Source organism: Acyrthosiphon pisum, chromosome A3, assembly GCF_005508785.2.
Source record: "Acyrthosiphon pisum isolate AL4f chromosome A3, pea_aphid_22Mar2018_4r6ur, whole genome shotgun sequence".
Taxonomy (NCBI): Eukaryota; Metazoa; Arthropoda; class Insecta; order Hemiptera; family Aphididae; genus Acyrthosiphon; species Acyrthosiphon pisum.
Genome location: NC_042496.1, coordinates 40191976 through 40208497, shown reverse-complemented (window position 1 = coordinate 40208497; position 16522 = coordinate 40191976). Strand labels below are relative to the sequence as shown.

The 16522-nt window shown below is 30.7% G+C and overlaps 4 protein-coding genes across 4 annotated transcripts in view; 2 read left to right on the top strand and 2 right to left on the bottom strand.

The window, feature by feature from the left end:
- The window catches only part of LOC100164451 (acetyl-CoA acetyltransferase, cytosolic), an 18741-nt gene extending 9391 nt beyond the window's left edge, over positions 1-9350 (top strand). Inside the window, exons 2-9 of the mRNA XM_029491796.1 lie at positions 5608-5729; positions 5823-5935; positions 6071-6270; positions 7006-7235; positions 7314-7502; positions 7666-7828; positions 8551-8711; positions 8770-9350. Coding sequence (XP_029347656.1) covers positions 5608-5729; positions 5823-5935; positions 6071-6270; positions 7006-7235; positions 7314-7502; positions 7666-7828; positions 8551-8669 — 1136 coding nt within the window. The 3' untranslated portion in view covers positions 8670-8711; positions 8770-9350. The remainder of the gene's footprint in view (positions 1-5607; positions 5730-5822; positions 5936-6070; positions 6271-7005; positions 7236-7313; positions 7503-7665; positions 7829-8550; positions 8712-8769) is intronic.
- On the bottom strand, positions 9081-10850 carry LOC100163842 (5'-nucleotidase domain-containing protein 1). The gene has a single exon (XM_029491795.1). It carries the CDS (start codon positions 10817-10819, stop codon positions 9524-9526), a length of 1296 nt encoding a protein of 431 aa, XP_029347655.1. The 5' UTR covers positions 10820-10850; the 3' UTR covers positions 9081-9523.
- A 127-nt stretch (positions 10851-10977) lies between these two features.
- The window catches only part of LOC100159722 (DNA repair protein RAD51 homolog 3), a 15787-nt gene continuing 10242 nt past the window's right edge, over positions 10978-16522 (top strand). The window contains exon 1 of the mRNA XM_001944583.5: positions 10978-11206. The gene's annotated coding sequence lies outside the window, so the exon portion shown is untranslated. The remainder of the gene's footprint in view (positions 11207-16522) is intronic.
- The window catches only part of LOC100572468 (transforming growth factor-beta-induced protein ig-h3), a 7301-nt gene continuing 4607 nt past the window's right edge, over positions 13829-16522 (bottom strand). The window contains exons 9-12 of the mRNA XM_003242784.4: positions 16032-16169; positions 15517-15823; positions 14494-14791; positions 13829-14122 (exon numbers count right to left, since the gene is read on the bottom strand). Of these exons, the coding sequence (XP_003242832.1) occupies positions 14018-14122; positions 14494-14791; positions 15517-15823; positions 16032-16169 (848 nt within the window). The 3' untranslated portion in view covers positions 13829-14017. The remainder of the gene's footprint in view (positions 14123-14493; positions 14792-15516; positions 15824-16031; positions 16170-16522) is intronic.

Genomic DNA, 16522 nt, shown 5'->3' with positions numbered 1-16522 from the left:
TACTAACTATCAATTAGTTTAGATTACATCATGAACTAAGAAGTTCATGGATTACAATATTACATACTATGATTATACTGATATAATTAGAAATAGTCGTAGTAAACTAGTGTGATGCGCGAATGCGTAAAAATCGCGAAATAGTGAACTTCATTAGGCCATAACTTCAAAACTAAGTCCGTGCCCCAAATTCGGTTTTCACCATCGTTTTCAGCGTACCTAACTACATAAGTTTCGAAAAAAAAAATTTCAATATTCGAAATAGTCGTAGTAAACTAGTGTTCCGCGAATGCGTGAAAATCGCAAAATAGCGAACTTCAATAGACCATAACTTCAAAACTAAGTCCGTGCGCCAAATTTGGACTTCACCATCGTTTTCAGCGTGCTTAACTACATCAGTTTCCAAAAAAAAAATTGCAAAAAAAAGGGTGCCCGGTAAAGTAGAAATGTTCCATTATATCATTACATATTAACGACTTTATATTATTGTATAATTTTTTACTATACAAAAAATATACAGGGTATTAACAAAAAAAAGATGTGTTTCTTAAGTTTCTTTATTTTTAACAGGTAATTTTTTTATGACATTTTTAAACACGCAGTTGTACCAATAATAAAATCGACTTTATTTTTGCAAATGGTAACTACTATTTTTTTGATGGATTCTGGTAAAGCTTTTTTCTGATCATTTTGACAGTCAAATGATCAATTTTTGTTTGCTAGGTTATTAACTATGGTCTTCTAAAGTTTAGTATAATATACATGAATACTTTTAACTGAAATACCTAAATTACAAGAGCCAAATAATTCTTTCTTATAACTACCATTTTATATATTTAAATAATTAAATCGGCAATCTAAAATGTTCAAAAAAAACAAACAAAATTGTTGGCAAACATAGGTAGTTCATTATTTATAGTAATTTTTCGTCGTATTGAATTGAGAACAATTTTAGTTTATAATTATTAATAATAATTTACCTACTATAGGTACTACCTACCTACAATAATTGTTTTTTTTTTGTGTACGAGGATTGAAGTTCAAATACGAGAATTTTGGGAAGCTTGATACGAGATTTTAGCCATAGGTATCTGGCAACACTACAGTTTGGGCATAAACATAGGCCCTCAAAATGTTATATAAATTATTTGGGCGATTGTAAACTCCGCCAGTTTTATTTTCTTACCTGTAATGGGTGTATGGAAACTCCGCCAGTATTAATTAGGCCTTCCTTATATAAAACTAAATGATATTTCTCTAGTAAATAAACTCAAAAGTTCAAAATGAAAATGAAATTATTGTGTTAGAAAAAGCTATAAATACTAAATAGTTTTAATAGTTAATTTATATTTGAATATTATTTATGTTTGAATATCTATTAATTGTATCTCATAATTTTAGTTTACAGTTCAAAATATTATAAGTACCTATAATAACATATTATGTCATAATAATATAATATACCTACATATTATTATATACCTACACATCAAACTGGCCATTGCAATTTGTTTGATTTGTTCGAACATTTATTATTTTTATTTTTAAGTTTTTTATATACTTTGGTATACATATACGATATACTTAATTAATAAGGATAATAATTACTATAAAATTATGATTTTTTTGTTTAATAATAATCTGCTTATTATATTAATTGTATAGTGTATACTGGTTCTTCATTTTTTTCACTGGCGGAGTTTACATGAACTTAATTTTACCTGATTTTTGTCACTGGCGGAGTTTACATGAACCCAATTTTACCTGTTTTATTTTCCTGGCGGAGTTTACATGCGCCCAAATTATTTATATAAAATAAAATACATAATAACAATTTAATAATCTATACATATATGAAGTTCAAATACCACTGGCTCACTCATCGCTGTAACTCAAAAACTACATAACGTACGAACTTGAAATGCGGAACAGAGGTTTTTCTTATACTTTCACCGTGCAAAAAGAAAGGATTTTCAAAAATGTTGCGTTTTAGTAGAGTAATTAACAATTATAATTATTCACCGCCAATACGTATTGTGCTGCACGGGGGCCCGCAGGTGTACAAGTACCTACCTCTAACAAGTCCTGTGTAAAAGGATAGCCTTTTATCGGAAGGTCAACAATAAGAATTATTCCGAGAAGATTATCGATAAAAATTATCTCTTGTACCTATTGCGCCACAAATTTCTATATTATATTAGTATAGAACCCTGTGCATCGCAGACTGTGCACCATGGTATTGCAATACTCCAATTATATTTAAATGATAAAATGCACACCAATAACATAAACCAATACACATAGGTATAAATTTTATTTATTTAATTATTTCTGCATTGCCTTGCCGGAGTTCGGACACACGTAATATCATAAATATTTACAATTATAATTTTATATAATTTGATATTATGATCTAGATACGCAATAAGAAAGGAGTTTCTGATATTCGCTTTTTAAAGAGGTGGTAAAATAGGGATCTTAACATAAGCGCAAATAGGGGGGGCCTTAGGGGCTAAGCCCTCCCAAAAATGTACATAGCCCCCCCAAACATTTCCTACGTTTTGTTTTAATCTTATTCAATATTATCAAAGTAAGGCTTTAGCCCCCCCCCAAATCCCAAACGCTATTTGCGCCTATGGATCTTAAGCTTCACGGTGGAATCGAAACTTTTTTTTTGTTTAATAATGGTTGCCTTTGGTTGCAAGTTGTATAATGCGGAAATCATTTCACATAGCCAAGTACAATTACGCTGGTTTATCCATAAAAATAAATAAAATAACCCCCAAAATGTATAAATATATAAATATTAAATACTCCTAAAAATCCGGGATAATCAACTATGACTTCAATGCTATTTTAGTTACACTGTATACACGTGTTTTTTTCAACTACGAAGCTGTACTAATATAGGCTATATTTATCTCCCTCCTCACTGTGTCCGCAATCTACCGCAGGTGGATTGTCTATCTGATAATATACTGTTCGCATGACCATAAGCGAAACACACGGGCAACACCACGAGGGATGGCTAAAAATTAAAATATAATATGATTTTGCTTCCATACCTATGCAAAGCGAATACACCCAAAAGGAGTTAATTAATCACAATTTTTTTTCCCGGGCAACGCCTAGGTTATTCAGCTAGTATTATATATAATAAACTATAGGGATGGCAGATTTTATGCCATCCATTCCAAAAATTACCTAATTTATTTTCCTAAATTATGTAAAATATTATATGTATAATGTTTTACGTTTAGTGTATAATCTACGTTTTTAATAAGCCTACAATTTAATTTTCTTATGGACGTAAACGATGATGAAAAGTGGTCACATTGCGAATTTATTATTTATAGTTTAAAATAATATTAGTCATATCTACCTAACTAATAAGTAGCTATTTAAATTTTTTTCTTGCCTTATTGGATACATGTGCCACGGATTTGCCAACCCTATATTAGCTACTATAGTAGTGAGTTGTAATACTATGTGCTTATTACATTTTTAATTAGACAAATTTAATTTTTAGTGAGTATTAAACAATTTTAAGATTTTAAGATTTTTGAAAATGTATATTAAATTACATAATACATAATAATATATATCTTTGTAGAATATATTATATTTCTTTCCGTGTGTAAATATTCAAACTCATACTAAACGGCTCCACCGATTTGAATGAAATTTTTTACGCCTGAGTGGGTCCTGGAATGGTTTAGATTCACAATTGGACCCGGTAGGCCCAACATTGGGAGGTGCTCAAACAGAAATTTTGAGATTTACAATGGAAATTTTTGTTTATAAATGGATACTATTGGTTTTAGGCAGGGATGAAAAATGTTTTTAATTTTTTCGTTTTCATTTTTGTTTATTGATTTATAAAATATATCGTTTTTGTTTAACGTTTTTAAAAACGTTATTTTTCTATGTTATTTTTGATTAAAGTTTTTAAAAACGTTATTTTTTCATATTGTATTTGATCAACGTTTTTAAAAACGTTATTTTTCTATTGTTTCCAAATAACGTTTTTGATAATATATTTTTTTTTATATTATATTTTTATAACTTTTAAGTTATAATAGTAACGAGCAATATAGAAATGCACTTAAAATTTAAAATTAATTATTCTTAATATTTAAATTTTAAATAAAATTAGAATTTATATAAAAATTAGAAAATTCATAATTTCTGATTTCAGATTAAAATGTTTTTAAAGTTAGAGATTAAAAAGCAGACAAGGGAAATTTTATTCACATTTATTTTTTCTTGGTATAAATAACTTAAAAATGTATAATACTATAATTTATTTTCGTTTTCGTTTTTGATTTTGTTATTACATTTTTTTCGGTTTTTGGGATTTTTTGTTATCGTTTTTTGTTGTTTTTTGTATTTGTTTTGTTAATTGTTTGTTTTTTTTCCGTTTTCGTTTTATTAATTGTTTTCGTTTTTTTTCCGTTTAATAACGTTTTCAAAAACGTTTTCCATTCCTGGTTTTAGGAGAATAATTAGTAGAAATTAGTATTTATTTATTATTGGTTGCCATTGGTTATTCAGGCAGATTAGGTACAAGTTTGCATCAAATCGAATTTTGCATTGCCTTCCAATGTGGCTGAGTTGCACTTACCCCATCGAGTTATACCCAAAAGGAGTTGAACAATCACAATTTTTTAGAGTTGTCATTTACTACCGGCAACAAAGTGCGCGGGATCAGCTAGTATACGCATAATATATATATTATTTTATGTTAAATCATAAAAAATGATTTATGTGTTGGACAAATTTGCTTTATCTTGTTAAATAAATATATATCTTGAAAGATAAATTATTGTTCTATAGATATATAGATATGTATATATCAATATGTTCATATTATATTTTACCTATAAGTAGGTACATAATATTTTATTTAGCAACTAAAATTTTTAATATTTATTTTTTGCTATACTTATATTATAATTAAAGAAACACTTTATCAAGAAATTTCGAAATTCTTAATAGGTTTTAAAATTTAATGGATTACCTTTATTGGTCATTCATTATTCTATTAATGTTTATTGTTTATTAATTTAAAGATAAAATACAAGTTATACTTTAATAAGACTCAAGTTGGTTTTATGATTTATATTTTTGATCATTAAACTTAAGAGTATCTAGTTCAGATAATTATTGTAAATTATTGTTGGATGTATACCAATTATATCAGTAATTTAATAGTATAACGTAATATCTGCTATTACATATTATTTAATAGCATATATTGAAGACAACTAATATATTTTTGTTTAAAATGAAATATGGTTAAATAAGGGTTGCATGTAAACTAAAAAAAATCTCATTTAATTCAAAATAAATTTTTGTCAACAGGCCAGAAAAAAACCATTCAAGGTCCGCCATACGGTGGACCTATGGACTATGGTTGATGGTAACCTAGTGGCTAGTTAGTTGGAACATTTTGAAATGTAGATTTAAATTTTATTTGGATGTGTTATGAATATAATGTATACGTATGATGTATTTCTTCTGTACATCTGTTTGATTTAATGAAAAATCTTTGACCACAATTCACCTTTGGTTTTGAATATAATTAATATTGTGTATTTACTCTAGGTTCATTTGGCGGTTCATTGTCGTCTTTGAAAGCTCATCAATTAGGCTCCATAGTGATTTCAGAAGTACTTAAAAGAGCTAATGTCAATTCAAATGAAGTGTCTGAAGTTATTCTTGGACAGGTAAACAAAAATATATACAATATGTCACATTTTCAGTACTTAGTGATACACGTGCTTGTAAAAATATATAACAATTATATGAATATTTTATAGACCCTTACAGCTGGACAAGGTCAAAATCCAGCAAGACAAGCTTCGATAAATGCTGGAATTCCAATCACTGTACCTGCTCATGGTATCAACCTGCTCTGTGGATCTGGGCTGAAGTGAGTTGAAATTTAAAATTATTCATGAACATTATTTATTATATATTAGGTACCTACATAGAAAACTAACTAGTTTGTTATGTAGGATAAAAATTATTTAAATTATATGAAAAAAATAAGGTGATTGTCCCCTAGGGCTGTGGTTCATGGATACCAGTCAATCAAATGCGGAGATTCTTCAATTGTCATTGCAGGTGGCCAAGAGAGCATGAGTAACGCTCCTCATGTTGTAAATTTGCGATCTGGTATCAAAATGGGTAACACAGAATTGATAGATACGATGCTATACGATGGTTTGACAGACGCATTTAACAACATACATATGGGCATAACTGGTAAATCAAAAAATTATGTAAAAGATGGGTTTGAATTTAAATTAGTTGAGTTATTCTAATATCTACCTATTTAACTGTGGGTTTTAGGTAAAAATAGAACAGTTTTTTTGATTTTTTAATTATAAATTAAAGTATGTTAATTACTACTTTTTATATTTTTGTACTTCCCTCCTAAGCTAAAATGTCCAATAAACAATGAAAAATGTAGGTAAAAATAAAAAGAATAATTTAGCTTGTATAGGTTGGTAAGTAGCACGTAAGTCTGAAATATTGTGGCTTATGGCATTTCAACCTGTAATGGCAGTATGTGTACATCTGGTTTGTTACAACGATATTTAATATAAACATTTTGATTTAAAATTTAAATATTGAAAAAACTGCCATTATACGTTAGGTTTTTCATTCTCCATCTTCATAACTTACTACTTTGGTAATATGGAGCAGGTTATTTTTTATTTTGTCCATTATGCATGAACAAGGCCGAACTGGCAGGCAAGATACCTGGAGTTTCCTCTCTATAACTTTCTTTTTTATAATTATTGCAATAAAAAAAATATTAAGGGCCTTACTCGAGATAAAAACTATCCTATCTTTTAAATTAGATCAAATTACACACAGTGTTAAAAAATTCGTCAAGATCGGTCCAGTAGTTTCGGAGTTCATCCTGACCAAACATTGTGATACGAGATTTTTATATATATTTGACTATTAATTAATTAAATATGTTCTTTTCAGCTGAAAATATTGCTGAACAGTATAATATTTCAAGGGAACTTCAAGACAATTATGCTTTTGAGTCTCAGAAACGGACAGCAGAAGCTCAAAAAAATGGTTACTTCAAAGATGAAATAGCACCTGTTGAAGTGAAAATGCGACAGAATACCATCGTATTTGACACAGATGAATATCCAAGAAATGATATAACTTTAAATTCATTATCTGCATTGAAACCAGCTTTTAAACCTGTTAGTTTATAAATCATTAGACATACATATAATATAATTTTAGAAGTACCTAATTTGAATGTTTTTGTTCATATTTAGAATGGTGGTGTAGTCACTGTCGGAAATGCATCAGGAAGAAATGATGGTGCTGCAGTAGTTCTTTTAATGAACGGAGAAGAATGTAAAAAACGAGGTTGTACTCCAATGGCTAAAATCGTTGCTCATGCTGTGTGCGGGCTTGATCCAAAAATAATGGGTATGGGACCAGTACCTGCTGTGTTTAAGACGGTAGGTGTTAACAATTTCTATTTAAAGCCAAATATAATTTTAATACAATGTAATATAATGTACAGCTGTAATCTTTTAAGTCTACAAATAGCTATGTATGCATGCTCAACATACTTAACACTTAACATTGAGTAATTAACTAAAAATGTTACCACATTAATAGATTGAAAAAGCTGGTTGGACAATGGATAGCGTGGATATTTTTGAATTAAACGAAGCATATGCTGCACATTCAATTGCTGTAGAGCGTGATTTAGGAATAACTTCAGAGAAAGTAAATGTTAATGGAGGTGCCATTTCATTGGGTCATCCTATCGGAGCATCTGGTATGAATATTGTTGTTATTATGTGATAGACGCTTAAAATTAAATTAAACTGAACCATAATATTATAATTAAAACACAAAGAGTATGGTAAAATGTCAATGACTACACTTGGTCGTCACAGGTTTTAAATTGTACATAAAATAATTAATTGGTATCAAAAAATTATGAATCATAATATCGGATAGGCCATTTAGTATGTTTAATAAGAAAGGGGCCATAATTTATAGTATAAATTATCATATAATTTTTTTTTTTATTATTTATCTATTTGGCAACTTTGGCCATTAGCTATTTGTAGAGGGGGGCGGTACGGTCGGGTTGGAACACGTGTGTGTATGTATATTGTATCGCAAGGATTTGTCTCTGAAACCCGGACGGTCCTTATCTGGGAACTAGTGACACCGGCCGGTGCTTGTACTCAGAACATATTTCGTGACTGAATGCAACTACTGCCGCTACCAATCGTATAATATATATTGAATTAATTATCGCATAAGTGTCAACTATCAATATTTAGATCTTTAGAACAATAAATAAATAACAGATTGTTTGTTTAACTAATAACTAAATTAATATTGTATAAAAAAAAACATTTTAAATATAATAATTTAATTCAATTTTACAAATAAATACAATTTATAAATTAATCAATTTGAGATAATATTATGAACCATAAAACAATTAAATTCATGTGACTAAATTATGTGATCCATTTAATTTAGGTGCTCGAGTATTGGTTACGTTGGTGCACATATTGTTGAGGACCGGCAAAAAACGAGGAATAGCATCCTTATGTATTGGCGGAGGTATGGGTATTGCTATAGCTATCGAGACATTATAATCAATGATCACTTAATTGTTCTCTGTACTAGTACATCAGATTGTAAGTACCTCTTAGATCCAAGTCCAAAACTGTTATTAATTCTTGATATTTGTTGCAGGGTACATTACTGAGGGAATATTATATACTGTGCATCATCCAACAAAGGAAAATTAGTTTAGCTAAAATCAGGGTTGATAATTTTTTTTAATCATGTTAATTTCACAAAAATTAATTCTATTTAAAATGTTTTTTGTTAATGGGTTATGATCAAGTTTTTAGTGTTTATTATTGTTAATAATTTAAATTTTTGATTATTGTTAATTCACATTAAAATTCCTTTTTTAGAATATTATCCTGTATTCAAAGTATTGTATTTTTAAATACACCAGTCCAATTAAGATTTTTTAAGATGATAAATTTAAGCAAAAAATGCTGCTTAAGTGCTGCCCTAGGCGTGGGTAATGCGTAATACTAGAGTTTTCATGCATCATAATGTATAGTGTACTTTTATATATCAATACCAGACAGCGGTGTAAAATTATACTTAGATAATTATCTGAATAATAGTCGTAGTATAGTTCTTCCCAAATGTGCCAAACATTTTTGAAAAAATTAACTTGACATAGATTGTAATTTGTAGTTCATTTTTATAGTTAATCATTAACTGAACAATAGACTTTTACTTTTTATGACGATGAAGTAACTTGTTTAATTGTTTCCATATAAATAATTATTAAATATGTTTAGTTAGCAATTGAGCACAGAAAATATGTAGTTATTGTGGTTATACGTTTGGTACAGTAAAAGCATTCACAAATTAATACAAAAACCATTTAAAATTGTAAGAAAAATGTATTAATGTCTTTACATTATTATTTTAAAATTTTGTATAAGCTATTCGGTATAAATGGGAAAAATCCATTGCCATTAAAAGTGATTTTATTCTTGGTAAATGGTGTAAATTCAAAATTTATAGGCTTTTTTGCCAAATTCTTTATGGACGGAATACAAAGTTTTCCATGATTCGCAATGAATGAAGTCCAAATGGATGTGTCTTTTTTGTCGCAGTCGACCAGATATGAACTCCATTTGTTCGTTCTTAACATGTTATTGTCAGGATTAATATCATTATCATTTGAATCTAATTTCATTTCCTCAACAACAGCTATAGTATCTAGACCAGAGAACTTGGCAGGAGCTACGACATCTTGCAGTATATTATCGCCAACATACAAGCACTTCGGGTTAGACTTCCCAGTTTCTCTTTTTAATAAATCATGTAACTGATCCCAATTACCTTGACTATAAATATTGTTAAACTGTATGTTGTCCACAATACCACATTCGTTTAACATTTGAGTATCGGTGTTATAAAATGGTCTATTCGTAGTGAAAAATCCTGGTTTTCTTGAATAAAAAACAGCTATGTCAAATAGTTCTTTCCAATTTTCACCTAATGACTGTGTAGCTGTAAAATTGGCGTAGTCAACATGTGATCCCGAAATCAGGAAAACTTTTTTGGTTTGTTTTAATTCTTTAAGCCAGTTAAGCACATAGTCTGGACATTTATTATAATATAAAGAGGGAGTAGATTTCAAGTATCGAAAATAATCGCTAGTATTAGCTGAAAAGTTTTCCCTGGAGTACATATAGACCAAGCCTTTTAACACATCAGGCCAGACATTATAGGTTTGAGGGCGAGATATGTTATCAATGCCGTCAATACAACGTCCAAATACAAGTGACACGGGAATATCAAAAAAATCAAGTAGAGGTCTAATTTTTTCAGACATGGGTCCGTTCCATGTTTCTAGAAAATTTTCTACAAACACATCAGTCACCGCCCACGTCCTGTTAGGGCCATACACGGACATGATTTCTTCGTCGGACATGAAATTAGTGCCATGGGCTGCTCTTAGTATTTGACCGGTACCGTTGATTTTTAAAATGTTACCTTTTTCAGCATCTAAAAACAGACCCCGCTGAAAGAAATCAAAATCTATTGGCTGCCGCAGATGTTTGTCCGAGTAATTACAGTTTTTTATAAGGTAATCGATCAGCACGTCATAAATCATCTGGACCATGGGCCCTATGCGGTATTCGCATAACGTATTGTCTAGGTCGAAACCGACGCAATCGTAGTCGGACAATTTGAACGTCTCCGTCATCGTTTCTAAGTACAATGATATCCAACACGATTGATGGCGTCCCAACTCACAATTCCCAAGTATGCAGCTGCTGGTATATCGTATCGTCTTGTAACATGAAACGGTATCAAATTTCGTCACCGTCGGTGATAATGTGACGCGCGCTTTTCAATTCTTAACCTGAAAAATAAATAACGCAACAAATACTAATTAGTAATACCTATGATTATTGTTGTCGCTGAACAGAGTATATATTTGTCGATGGTGATATTTGGTCGTTGCTTGGATTCAGTAGCCACTCGTCATAACCCATCGGAGCATCAGACGGTTTTGGATAGAAGACCCGTAACTACTACCTAGTAATTTACTCAAAACTGCCGACACCCTCTTCAAGACGTCAAGCAACTGGTGAGTTAAGGGTAATGTTTTGATCTATATATAAAACGAATCGTACCTGGATGGGTTGTAATCCGGTGCAATCGTCGAATTTTCGTCCCAAAGCAGCTGTTGGATAGTTTTCGACGGATGACACACCTTGAATGTTCGGAATTTCGCTGATAACTGCATTATCAACACAGAATACAAAATCATAAGCCAAGTTCATTATTGTGCTACCTATCTATGTTGTTTTAATTTGAACTATTATAATATTATAATAATTGTGTTCAAAGATAAAATGTAATAACTCTGATCTCACAAGTCATAGTAGTTGGGTAATTGTTATTAAAATGATTTTTAATGATTGGTCAGTGATCACTGCTTTAGATAATACTTATCTCGAAATCGACTGCCTGTTTACATTGCCTATTCAAGAACTTTATTTTTTTACACATTTATATATAAACGAATAACGATAGACCTATTAACTAAGGGGCATGTACCAGTTGCCCCCAAAAGTACCTTTTTTTATACCAATTCCCCTTAAACTACCTAGGTCCTAGAGCAATATGTGCCAGTAGCCAGTTGCCCTCAACCAAATGTACCAGTTGCTCTCATATGTAAATATATACACGATTACAATATATAGCCCGTAAAATAGGGGAGGTAAATAATATATAAACAATAAATAAAATTGTTTATAAAAATAAAGTTAAATAATTTTTATACTTGCAATTATATATGATATTGTATTTTGTAATAAAACAAATACATACAGACATACAGTGCTATAGGCAGTGTAAACGAAATTAAAAATATTACTAATTGCACATACTTAAACAAAAAAAGCCAGAATTGAAGATTTTTAAATAAATATAAAACAAGAATATTAGTAGACTAGATTTTGTAAAATCTATTAGTAATTATAACAAAACATAATAATTTATCTAATTTTTTTTTTTTGTGTTGTCAAATTATAACATTGTATGTATGCCACATAATTATAATATTTATTATTTTATTGACTATTGTCTTCATATTATTTTATTAGTAATTATTACAAAATATGATAATTTTCTATCATTTTATACTACCTATTTTACTTTATTTTTTATAAATAATTTTATATATTATTTGTATATTTACCTCCCCTATTACACGGGCTATATATTGTAATCATGCGAGGGCAACTGGTATATTTTTAAAATCCCGTTAACAGCCGTGGGGGGGGGCAACTGGTCAACACCCTAATTAAGTTTGTTACTTAATGAGTTAGTTAAGAGGACGTCACACACGCATGTGTTGTCTCCGTCTTACACACGTACGACATAGACAAAACGCGTTAACGCAGTCTGAGTAGAACTCGCTCAATTTTAGTGTTAGATTTAGTTAGAATAAAAACGCCTATCACAATATTAAAAGATGACAATATTTTGGAGGGAAAGACGTTGAGTTTAAAGAAAAAAATTAAAGGTATTTTAAAAATGTTGAAATTTTTGCTATTTCTAAACGATATAATAAACGTTAATCGTTATATTAGGTATAATAAAAAACGCAACTATACTTATCCTCAGAAATATTGTCACAATTTAATTTAATAATAAGGATTTTCACTCTAGTACCAAAATTGAGCGATTTATACTCGGACTGCGTAAACGCGTTTTGTCTATTAATCCAGTCAATAGAGCTCTAAAAAAGTCGTTGCCTTGCAAAAAATACTTAAGAGGACGCTATCCATACATTTGTTGTCTCCGTCTTACACACGCACGACATGGCATATTGTCGTTCACAAGTTTCAATAGTGTGCTGTTAGTTTTGATACTAGAGTGAATTGACCTATTTTAAAACTTTTAGGTAAGAACATTATCTGTGCCTAAGCGTTGCCGATTTTTCAAAATGTTTATTTTCAAGCAAGATATGGGTATGTGAAGTATCAAAAATTTAAAATGCTCATATCTCGCTTGAAAATTAAAATATCGAATAAAATCCAACGCTTAAGCACAGATAATGTTTTTATCTAGAAAATTGATAATAGGTCAAATCACTCTAATATCAAAGCTAACAGCACTCTATTGAAACTTGTGAACGACAATTTGCCATGTCGTGCGTGTGTAAGACGGAGACAACAAATGTATGGGTAGCGTCCTCTTAAGTTTAATCTTGGGGTCCTGATTGACCAAAAAAAATGCCCCATCCCTCAGAGGTCCGTAACCGTCCGCAATCTTGGATTTTAGGTGATAGGTATTTTTCACTTTTTTACGGTTTTTTTTACAATATCTAAAATTATTAAATTTACGATAAAAATAGCTTAAATAAAAATTGAAGATCGTAAAATTTGTGACTTATTCGTTTTTTGTTCTATACATTTTTAGCGTAAGAGTAATAGATAAGTGACAAAGACCAACGGCCGTCATAGGAATGTTGCGCCGCGCGTTATGATGACGTAAATATACGAATTTTTTCACTTTTTTACGGTTTTCTTTCGTCATTAGGCAATAGTACAATACACGTCTAAACTATAGAGTATTACTCTATGATTTGGTTTAAACTAATGAAAAACAATTTTTTATAGAAATACGAAATTTTATTAGGTATATAATATGTGCTTTATTAACTTAAAATTAAATCCATAAGTTTACAATTTAACATAATAATAATATATTGAAAATAATTAGGTAATATACCTATTACCTACAGCTATACTAAGTTAATATTGTTGTTACTATTGTTGATACTTAATTGTGTAAATGCAGATTATAAAATAGTCTACTAAAATACTAAATTAATATGTTACTATTTTTTGATTTTATATAATAATAATATAAGTTGTGAAGTCGACATTCATTCGCTTCTCCGTCTGTTTTGTGGTAAAATCAGATCGTCGACCACGTGGACTAGCCCATTGGTCGTAATTATATCCGTTTCAATTATTTCAGCTTCGTTGACCTGTTTATAACATTTATACACTAATTATTAAAATTGACTTGTCAATATTGTTTTTATGTAATTATATATATTTATATATCTACAAAATAAAAACGACGCAGAAAGCTTTCAAATAATATACTTACATTGGCGCAACTGCCGCAACTAGAGATAAATAAATTAACACTAATGTAGGGGGTGCTAAAATGATGTAACTATATTAGTATCGGAAAGCCGTTTTTTAGATAGTAAAAATTCAATCTATTAAACTATAGGCAATGACTTTTGAACACTATCTATATTATTTTATTATAGTATTGGCAGCTCGACTGCTCAAGCATCAAAATGTTAACTACATTTTAATGACATACTATTTATAATGGACTTCATACCATAAACTTGTCGTCTTCGTTGGATACGCGGACGATTTCGTTTTTTGTTTTTATCTCGTACTGCTGACGCGTGCCGATCAACGCCGACGGCAAGATGCGATCGGCCCGGTGGTTGTCGAGGATTTGTCGCATGCGTGTAGGGTTGCCGAACAACCGGTTCAGTTCGACGGCCCCGAGTTTCCTGAACGCATAGTCCGTGGGTATGAAGTACGTATTGTGCACGCCACTGCAGAACTCGAATGACGTCCGACCCTCCGAAGAAGCGCCCAGCACCAGGTCCATTGCTTGCGCGTACAAACTGAAGAATCGCCAAAAGCGCATTTAAAATCTCAGATAATTAGTACTTCAGTTGGTCGATATGGGGGGGGGGGGGGGCTTGCACTGTATTATTGCTGTAGTGAAGTTGCTACATGGGAGGGATCGGAATATGCTGCAGTGGTCCTCAAACGCTTTTATCATACATATAATTTTAATTGTTTATAAAATGTATGATGTAGTTATTTTTATTCGTGTCATTATTTATTATTTAACCTATTTTCTTTTTTAGTTTAACTTAAATTATTTTCCAAATTTTGAAAATCCAAAAAGCATATGAGTGAAGTTTCAAACAGTTTTAAGACTACTTTAGTTGGCGTTTTACATATACAATATATAATATTAACATTACTTTACCGCAATACCTAACCTAACCTATTTTGTTTCAAATTTTGCCTTTAATAGTCTTATCGTATACTTTGTTTTATAGTATCATAGCGCTTAAATTATAATTTACAAGCATATATTTAATTATGAAGAATATTATGACGCGTTACAAGATGGCGACCATCGAAGTTTTAAATATATATCTTTGTACTCGCGAGCGATTTAAATGTTTTCAATTTTAGCTTCAGTTATCGCATTAATTACGTTATAACAATATTAAAAAATATTTTTAAAGTCTAAAGTCAATTTTTTCATTCGTTGATGCAATAACCGGCGACGAGGAGCTATTATTAGTATACATATCCTTATTATAGTTTATACCTGAAACTATCGTTTTTCCTGATCAGGTCTTCGACGGATATCGTCGGCGGATACAATACATGGTCGACGACGTGAACGGCCCCGTTGTAGCCTCGCACGGCTTGAAAGTGAATCCGACGTCCTTCGACACCGAACTCGTTCTGGACGCACTGCAGACGGAGTTGCTTCCCGGGAGCAAAGGTCTCGACGATTTTCCCGTCGTAAATGTTCTCGGCCGTCATTATCTGTCTCCCGACATGAAAATCTACGAACGCTCGGGCGGCACTTGGGTCGGACCGGATGTGATACATTTCCATAGGATTCATACCTACGTCAAGTCAATTGCAAAATATTTATATTACACACACACAGACATGACACACACGAATGCACACTATATAGGTAGAATATACGTCATCCGTCATTGGAAAACACGTACCTACCGTAATCATTTATACTATGTGTTCGCGTGAAGAATACTTAATAGACATAAATAATATAATATGTGTGTATTTATAATTATTGCGGTGACTTACATCTGAAGGCTTTGTTGGTCGGTGCAAAAACAGTTAATGCGTTAAAATTTTCAAACGTTTGCGCGAGACCGGCGATGTTGACGATCTGAACAAATTCGCTTAGACCCAAATGCTGCATGATCTGCAACGCCGATTTCCCTGCAAACCGCGTTAAGTATATAATAATAATAAACATAGTATATTGTACATACAATCTTATAGGAATTCAAAAAATGCAAGTACCTATGTGGCTATACATTATACATGTATATATTGTATACATAGGTGGTATTACTTTTTTTTTATTCCGAATGAAAATGAACTGTTTTATAGTATTATTTTATACTATCTGTAATCTGTAAGGCTCGGATTTATATGTAAATACATATTTTCTCTGCGACATGTTAAACTAATTTCGGCAAGTGATAAATTTGTTTCACAATATTTTTGATAAAACGAGCTATATTTGATTTTACACATTTTTACATATTTTTATCATAAATACATGTTTT

Excerpts from the sequence above, each read along its gene's own strand:
- LOC100163842 (XM_029491795.1), bottom strand. The coding sequence starts at position 10,819 with ATGACGGAGACGTTCAAATTGTCCGACTACGATTGCGTCGGTTTCGAC.